Source organism: Branchiostoma belcheri, unplaced genomic scaffold, assembly GCF_001625305.1.
Source record: "Branchiostoma belcheri isolate BF01 breed outbred unplaced genomic scaffold, Haploidv18h27 scaffold124, whole genome shotgun sequence".
In the NCBI taxonomy this organism is placed as follows: domain Eukaryota; kingdom Metazoa; phylum Chordata; class Leptocardii; order Amphioxiformes; family Branchiostomatidae; genus Branchiostoma; species Branchiostoma belcheri.
Window position 1 is genome coordinate 262,581 of NW_017802647.1, and position 8,915 is coordinate 271,495.

The following is an 8,915-nucleotide window of genomic DNA, read 5'->3' on the forward strand; positions in this document are numbered from 1 at the left end:
AAACGGTTGAAAGTGGTAATTCTACTGACGCCAAATCAACTATGCAAAAATATCCATTACCCTGCAGCACCATGTATATGTAGAATGCATCGGTAGCATACTTTAAGACATCATGAAATCAGTTCCTGATAAAGCCCCCATTAGACGTTTAACGGCTTAACTAGTTTTCCTTTGAACCTGTGTCGATATAAGCGTTTTCTTTAGAATATATTTTAACTGGAAATGAAGGAAGAACGTGAAAAAGTGAAATTGAAAGTTCTTGTAGTAAGCTTTGGAATTTAATAAAATAGTATATATACCCTCGATTGAAGACGGTCACTTAAACTTTCTTTTGAACGTTTGAATCACACTTCTTATTTGACAGGAATGGACTGGCTCAGCGAAGAACTTAGTTCTCTATCAAACTGTACATTTTATGTTCAGAGTTGTATTTCTTATGCCCGAGACAACAGATAAACATGTTAAAATGTTCTTTCCGTAAAGTTTTCATTTATTCCTGGCTCCGCTGTGTTGCTGTGTAAAGTGTCTGTACGTACCTGCATCCTTATTTAAGACCTTACATGCACCAATTGCAAAGCTCCCTTTCAAATCATCCCTTTTCCATGCATCCCAGGGCACACTATCATTACATGATTCCCTATTGGTTTCGCCTTCGGAGCAGGAATTGACGTATTCAACTGACATTTGTGTACAACAACGTCACGGGGTGGATTGAATGTAGTAATTGGTACATCTATATCTATGTAGGTGGTTTTTACATAAGGCCACACCGACTTGATTTTATGGATGACATCCTCTGAAGACCCCGAAACTAGTGCGCACGGGCGAAAAAAAGAAAAATCGGGCCAAAAATAAAAATGGTACTAAACCACAGGAATACAAAGCCGGTATTGTGAATTTGGCGCATTACATACCGACGTATACGACAGGCCTGCACATGCTGGATTTTTGCAGAATTTATGAATCGACACTGTACGTATGTACTAAGTTCTTGAGTCGTGGAGCTTCGGTAGCCGGGGTTCCGTCGCTGACCGCCATGAAGACGTGATCTTTTTTTTTTTTGGAGATCAGGCGAAAATCAATGCGCGCGCGGATGTCATCCGTAAAATTAAGTCGGTGTGGCCTAACTGTAGGCGTTGGTATTGTACTCCCCTCCATTGTAGAGTTTTTGTTTTAAGTTTGTCTTTGAATTAATGTTTTAAATGGGACTTTCATCCGGCACGAGACCATTGGGACATTTGGGGAGTGATTTTCCACTCCAACATCTGCTTGGAGATTAGCACGTCAACCCTAGCCCCCAGATCGTGACAACGGAAACCATTTTTCTGTAAGTACTAAACCTGATTTGATGGTGACAACATCGATAGGCCACACACGTCTTCGATAGCGTCGATTTTATTTCTAGAGAGAAGGTGATAAACGTTTTACAAGAATTTTGATCTACAAGACGATACTACCTCTGTTAAGACGAATAGAAAGCCGAGAAGGGTTTAGAAAACTGGTTGACATATCTTCAGATCCTCTGCCCTGCCGCAGAGGTCAAATGGTGAGACAGAGAGATCGACAAGAAAAGATAAAGAGACTACCTCTGTACTATGATCTCGCATCATTATACTTGGACATACTGGCAAAAATTGCACTGATCATGATATGAAGTAAAAATATGGCTGATTAACTATGAGTTTAACCTCCTTGGATGAACATAGATAAACATGCACGCCGTTACAATCACACAGAACTAACTTTTATTCGCCATGTCGGATTTGTCGTGGATTAAGACTTACCGTTGTTGCTACAGTATTTTTTCATTGTTTTCATGATCACGCGCGAAACATTCCGTAACATTACATCGCGGGTAACAGAAAAGAAACACAATAAGTCAAAAGCTTAACAAGAAACAAAACGTAACGTACACCATTACTGAAGCTTGAAAATGGAATTGTCCTAAGCATCTAATAATTGCAGAACATTACAAATATTTCCAGGTCGAATTATTTCCTGGTTTTGGGTGTCTGAGTTGTGTTTAAGGCGCAACTGCGTGGAGGGTGGTAGGTAATTTTGACAGGAGCTTGATAGGGTGGTCAAGCCTTGGGTGATCACCCTACCAATAAGCCCACTTAATTAGTCCCACTCGTCCACTTACTCCCACGCACCGGGAGGGTGTTTGTGGGCGGTGTGGGAGAGAATCAGAAAATGGTGTAATATAATAACCAATTAAATTACATTGTATAACCCCCTCAAAACTTCCCATGCATTCACGTAAACGCACAAACGAAAACTTTCCAGCGGCCTGTGAACTTGAAATGCAAAAAAAACTCAAAATACAGCAGTCTGATTCCTTCGACTTGGTGTTTGTCTATGCACTAATAGGAGCCGGTCCAGTTTTGGACTGAGGGGAATAAGCAGGAGGCTGCTCCATGGGTATGGTTGATGTCGGGCCGGGTCTTCCGCCAACGCTGCCTTTCTTGAAATGCTAGAAAAGAAAAGAAAAGTTTGGACATTGTTGCAGTTCTCAAACGCCATGTCGTCTGCTTAGATATTCTACAAAGAAGCTAGAATAGAAAATAAAACGTTCCAGGGCAAGCACGGAAATGAACAGTCCGCAAACCGAGAGAAGTCAATATTGTTTAAAAATTTCTATATTGTGGTTTGTCGTGAAAAAAGAACTGCTGAATACCATTATGATTTATTGCTGCCAAACAACGAGGTGTCTCAAAAGTAGTCTCAGAAATCACCTTGACTGCGAAGTAAACAGCCACTCCTGTGAAAATGAGAAAGGCGACAATCCCGATGACGATTCCGGTCAGTGCCCACATGGTCATTCCGAGTTCCGGAATCCATTCTGATTCCGGTTCCGGTTCAGATTCCGGCTCTGGTTCAGATTCCGGTTCCGGTTCCCCTTCCGGTTCTGCTTCGCCGCTGTCTGATACGCCTCCAGCTGGAATATGACGTCAAGAAATCTTTATATGTTTTCAAATGTTGGTCATCATAAGAAAAACATCAACACAGTCGCATTTCTTTCACGAAAGATATCTTAGAAATGATATTAAAAGTTCTCTATCTTTTTAGACTGATGCATTTCTATTCGTGCGATGTACTTGACATTTCTTCCAACTGCGTTGCCCTACCATGCATGATGACATGCACTGCCAATTGACCCCGCCAGGGGGCAATGAATGGCTCAATCTGTTCGTTTTTTTCTCAGAAGGCTCTGATAAGTACAATTTAGAAGCAGGGAACGACTAAAATGGATCACTTACCTTCACACCCGTCGGGTTCATCCGCACTCCCCGGACAGTTACAGTATCCGTCCTGACGTAACTCCGACCGGATACACTTCCCGTCATCACACCGGAAGTCATCACTCTCCTGGCATGCATCACCTGTGAATGTTTGACCAAATCATGGAATGGAATGTTTGATACCATGATCATGGTAATACAAATGTATACTAATAATAACCAAATGATGACGTAAAGGCTTTTTCAAACTTTCCTTCCTATTAGAAAAACAGAAATGGCCAAATCCAGTGACGTAACTGGTTACAAAGCTTTAAAAAGTTATGGCGCTTGGAGCATAAGACAGAGTATAAACTTTTTTTGTTGCATTGTTCTATTTTATTCATGCATTTAGTCAGATTCACAGCATGCAGAATGAATATTCTGAGGGAAGCCGGCAAGAGTCTTGAGCTGTATGTTCGTCTTATAACTAATAACTATAGTAATATCCTAACCAATAAATTGGTTTTCACCGCTGAATACCTTCGGAGTCGTAGAACATCGTGTACTGGATCCTGAAATCGCCACTCGCCGAGTCACCCGAAGTTAGCCGAAGAGTGACGACGTTGGACGAAGTGGTGACGTCTTCCTGTTCGTTTCCGCACACCGATGCCAGCAAGTCACCAGAAGCTGTAGTCACAGGTTAACATAATGGATTACTATAGCTATATACTAAATAATGAATTACAAAGAAGGGGTGCATTTTTTCTGACTGTATCATACCGACAGTTTTAATACCGATTCAAGCTGTAGCATTGCTGATATATTCTTCCCATACTCACACAACTGTGTTTTCTTCATTCAGTCATTTTTCCTATGTCATATTTCTCTGTCTTTCTGATTCGTTCTTTCCATTCTGTACCTTTCAATCATTCGCTCTTTCTGTGAGCACATATATACCATGTCAAGACGTTGAACTTCAGTATTTTTCAAACTTTACATGCTATAGCGCTATATAGCTATTTGGTGGTCAAATACAAAAGAGAATGGCTTTTTCAAGGACTACTGCCTGGTTTCTTTCAAGAAATAGTGATGGAGATAACGACCTTGTTCGCCATCGTAGATCCGTAACTCTTGATCATCACAGGTGTCATCAGGTCCCAGGTCAAGGGTCACGAAGTGGAGCAGGAATTTCTTGCCTGATACTCCGGTGAATGTCGCGGTACAGTCCTGCCCGGGCTCGTACGAGTACGATAGAAACGCAGCTTCGGTGTTACTCAGGTCAACAGTACCGCCACATTCCATTGAAACTTTAGTAGAGGAGGTAAATGGAAAACAGTGTGTTCAATACTTGCATGCAATATAATTTCAGAGCGGTAAAACAAAAACCATATTCTGGATGAGTAAATCTGACTGATATTGCCAGACTGCCATTTCGTTTCACATTTTTGGCATCATTTCATACGTGATCAAGTAAACGAAGCATTGAAGCATTTGAAATAGCCTAGAAATAATCTACGTGAGGCGTCTCTTTATTTTAGGTACAGCCCGTAAGTGGCTAGAACCAACCTAGGATACAAAACAAGCTAAGCAATCGTTTACCGTCAGCGACCGTCGATGGTATTTGTGCCTCACAAATATCAGTGTGCTATAGGATAGGATTGGTTTCACCTACTACATCAAAAGAATGACAAAAAAATTGACTCCAAAAATTCAGTTCTGTCGCACTGAAATCACGTTGGATGCCTTCAATTCCTGAAACATAATCTGTCGTTTATAGTTGGCTTTCACTTCAGTTTGCTGTCTTTCGTCAATGAAGCATAATATCTAATCATATAACGCGAATCTTCGTTTCTTTTTATAGACTTTAATCTGGATTCCTCTGAAGAATCTCTCCTAATCCCAGTTAAAACGCTAAACGTCTAGCTAATCAAGTCTCGTGCATTTTGACAGAACACTTCATCGACAATACCATGTGTTTCCCTAAACGTATTGTGTCATTACATGTAAACAAGAAAACAGACACTGAAACATTGAATACAAAAAAAGCTGCTGACAATGGAAGATACTGAAGCTTCTTGCAAAACCATGTTCGTGGTGCTAGAAGTATGATATATTCAACTACTAACTCTTTCAAGTGATAACGACCCTGGTGAACACGAACTTTGCCGAACTTTCCTACGTGTGATGTTGACGTATCTCGCCAACTGATAAGGAACATTTGAAGATAACATAACTCACAGGTTTGGTAAGTTTCTCCGTGCGTCATTGGGGGCAAGGCAGTCAGCGCTACCACGCAGTAAAATCCCCACTGCAGCACACCAATCCTTTCCCCCATGGCTACGTTCCAGTAATGTTCGTCACAAGAACTGTTAAGATATCTATCGCACAGGTTTAATGATCGAATACTGCGGTCTTCCTGCCTGTTAGTAGCTCCAACAGAGCATCCGATTCAAGTGGGGCTAAAATTCTCTTTGATGTAGAAATAAACGACCCCGCCACCCCTGTATATTGACGTCCAATGGACCAGTCCGCCGCAGGAGTACATGAGAGTCTGGGCTGTGCCATTTTGAATTAAGGTACGGACAGCGTCGATCCACAGTCTTTGAAGTTAGGGTTACAGTGTGAGATCCAATATCCCGCTTTCAGGTGGTGGCCGGATCGATAACAATGGTGTAAGGGCTCTTCATGGCGGCTGTAGGTCCGGAGAGCACTCGAGAAAACCCTTACGGACCCTCACCTTCCGAACTCCTGTTGTGTGAAGGTCGTGTTATGTGTCAACAAAAAAGAAACATTGGAAATGTTGATACTTGATGTTTACTTGTTGTTGTGATGTGTTGGTACCGGGCGGCACGGATACATCATGGGTGTGTCCTAACCAGGGTGAAAACAACAAGGACGACACTAGAAAAAAAGTCAAGAAGGACCATTCAAACCGGATATTCAGCTGTATTTACAAACCTACGACAAGATGCATCGCTAATATATGGTTCAAAGACCTGGATCATACTGTCTCTAAAAACAGGTTCATGTGTGTCAGATAGCATCCACTATCTTTCATCAGTGACTGAGAATGAGTCAGTAGCTGATTAAAGATTGCGGATGCTATCTGAAACGTCTGACCTTATAGACCTTAGCTTATCCAGTCGTTTGAATTATTTCGTCTAATGGAGTATTCTACTAGAGAAATCTAGCCTTCATCACTGTATCTTTAATAGCACGTAAATGCAGGTTTGCTAGAGCAAAGTGTAAGGTTTGTTCTTGTATTCTGTGAGCGATGAAACGTTAAAAGGTGTTCTGGTACGACTTTTCAGTGGAGTGAGATTAATGTTTCATGTGCTGACTAACACAGACGTGGTGCACGTCTCCAAGCAGATGTGTGTGGCTTCGGTGCTCTTTTTGTACATGACGCCTTGCCAGCTGCCTGGATGTACTTTGTACTAAAGTATACTACAGGTGTTTATATTTACAGATAGCAGGAGTGCAAGTTATATTATTTGGACGAAGCGAAAATATACACTTTGAATGTAGTATTCGACAGAGGTGGATACATACGACATATACCAATCGCAAGGCAGGAGTTTCTTTAACCAAGACAAACAATTGTTCAACACTATTGTCTATAGTGTGCTCCTTTTGGTTTTAATTGGATACAGCACCAGATGTAACGTACTTTCTGTAACCTAAAGCTAAACTGTTTCCAACAGACTGTTTTCCACCACTTCCTCCCCCACATTAACAGAGTGCAGCCCCGTACCTCCCACCGCCTGTGAGGAAACCCTCCCTGGTTTGTTACATTGTTTGCAGGCCACCCCCACCAAAACAATAACGATCAGTCCCCCAATACATATCCCCGCGATGTCCCCGCCGCTGAGATGGATCACGAATTTTCCCGAGGTGTTTGGGTCTTCGGCATTCTTCGGCTCTTCGCTCGTATTTTCGTCGTCATCTGTAAAGGTAGCGGGACAACCTTTAAATCAAAATTGGAAGCTGCGAGAAAAAAAAACGAATTACTTAATCTTCTTTCAAAATACAAGGTGTATTCCATTATGTGATGTACTTTCCACAATCAAGAACATTCCAAAAGTAACAATACCGTTTTCTCGTCTGAATCGCCTTTTGTTTTGCGGTACTATGAAACTTTTTATAGGCAATCATCATAGCAAACGTAAATGATGTCGATTATCTTACCATTTGCACCTTGAATTTGCCCGTTGGAAGCTGATTCTTCCAGCAAAGCTGTAAGGTATGACAGCATAATCTCTAATTCAAGTCATGGACATGTGAGAAAAAAAAACTCATTCAATTGAGAGCATGTACTGCGGTGACCTTCAAAATACTTTCAACCTTTGAAATACGGTCCTTTACAGGTCTTGTCTTTTTAGCGCATGCGTACTCTAACATAAAACCCACCGGAGCCATCCTCGTCCTCTCCATCCGGGCAATTCTCGTGCCCATCGTTCACCAGATCTCCCGGCATGCACCTGCCATCAGTGCATGTGCTGTAGTTACCATTCGTTGGACACGAACCTAGAAAAATTATGACAGAAAACTTTGAAATATACGGAAGACCAATAAGTCCCATACTATTTTTAAAAAGCTTGGATAACTTAATAGAACAAATTCCTGACGGATGATTATTATGTAGCAGATTTGAGTAATACCTTAAATGCAATAACTCCTACAATGCAAAATAGGTAAATATATATTAAAAATTACAGCTTTGTTATTAGAAAAATACTGAAACTCATACCTAGCCCGACTCAATTGTAACGCTATTGTTTTATTAATTAGGATGTTAACTTTTATTGTTCTATACGTCTTCTTTGTACTATGTTCATTAGCTGTTGCCATTAATTGTACGTGCAATAAAGTTCTTCTTCTTCTTCACACGTAGTAATTAGCTAACTAACCTGCCACTGAATCCACAAAGACGCTGTACAGAATCCTAAAACTGCCGTTCCCGCTGTTATCTGACGTCATCACCAACACCATCTGTTGTCCGCTGGACAGGACCTCAGGTGGGACGTCACTGCCGCAAACCGTCGCAAGGACCATGCCCTGCTCGAACGTGCCGTCGTAAATCGAGAGGGAGTCGATGCACCGTCTGCTGTTGGTGGACTCGATGTTCAGGTCCAGGAACCTTAGGGAGATGCGGCTGTTTTCGAGCTCGCTGACAATCTGGGGATTCAAAAGAACCCATTATATGTCAGTATAGGAAACAACACAAAAGTTAATACAAAACCACATTTAGAACTGAAACTTTTGACAGGAATTTTCTGTTATTGACAGGACCATCCTGCAGATAGTGCAAAATATTCTGTTATTCACAGGATGATTGTGTCAATTCTTGCCATTCTATTCCTTTTTGAAATAGAGGGAAAAGAAGGGGAAGTATTATAACAATGCTTCAGACAGGTACATGTGTAAATTCCGACTGTTTTAAAAGACTACATCTGCTGTAAACCAATGATTAGCCAGGAGTGTTACAACCCAAGCAATTGTTACATTACCACATGATATATAAAAAAAAAAAGACTGTAACGTTTTCTGACAGCCGAACTTCTCTAGTCAATGAAACCCCCAGCAGACAACGTTACGTTCTTGTTAGACATTCCGGACCCATACATCTGCTTGGAGATTACTCAAAAGGGGATGATGGTGATTTATTGAAAATCTTATACCTGATAAAGCGAG

The 8,915-nt window shown here is 41.3% G+C and overlaps 2 protein-coding genes across 2 annotated transcripts in view; both read right to left on the reverse strand.

Annotated features, from left to right (window-relative positions):
* Positions 1 to 1,722: 1,722 nt before the first annotated feature.
* Positions 1,723 to 5,657, reverse strand: LOC109463347 (enteropeptidase-like). The gene is made up of 6 exons (XM_019760122.1): positions 5,460 to 5,657; positions 4,325 to 4,528; positions 3,762 to 3,908; positions 3,261 to 3,383; positions 2,736 to 2,938; positions 1,723 to 2,473 (listed from the first exon to the last, which is right to left on the reverse strand). The coding sequence occupies exons 1-6, from the start codon at positions 5,554 to 5,556 to the stop codon at positions 2,357 to 2,359; spliced, it is 891 nt and encodes a 296-aa protein (XP_019615681.1). The 5' UTR covers positions 5,557 to 5,657; the 3' UTR covers positions 1,723 to 2,356.
* A 1,181-nt stretch (positions 5,658 to 6,838) lies between these two features.
* Positions 6,839 to 8,915, reverse strand: part of LOC109463266 — a 4,244-nt gene continuing 2,167 nt past the window's right edge. The window contains exons 3-5 of the mRNA XM_019760007.1: positions 7,632 to 7,748; positions 7,410 to 7,457; positions 6,839 to 7,167 (exon numbers count right to left, since the gene is read on the reverse strand). Coding sequence (XP_019615566.1) covers positions 6,908 to 7,167; positions 7,410 to 7,457; positions 7,632 to 7,748 — 425 coding nt within the window. The 3' untranslated portion in view covers positions 6,839 to 6,907. The remainder of the gene's footprint in view (positions 7,168 to 7,409; positions 7,458 to 7,631; positions 7,749 to 8,915) is intronic.

What these genes read in the sequence shown, in the direction of transcription:
- LOC109463347 (XM_019760122.1), bottom strand. Translation starts at nt 5,556, where the DNA reads ATGGGGGAAAGGATTGGTGTGCTGCAGTGGGGATTTTACTGCGTGGTA. An exon ending in GATGTTCTACGACTCCGAAG is followed by an intron (nt 3,384 to 3,761) that starts GTATTCAGCGGT and finishes AAACATTCACAG; the next exon opens with GTGATGCATGCCAGGAGAGT. An exon ending in TGAACCCGACGGGTGTGAAG is followed by an intron (nt 2,939 to 3,260) that starts GTAAGTGATCCA and finishes GTCATATTCCAG; the next exon opens with CTGGAGGCGTATCAGACAGC.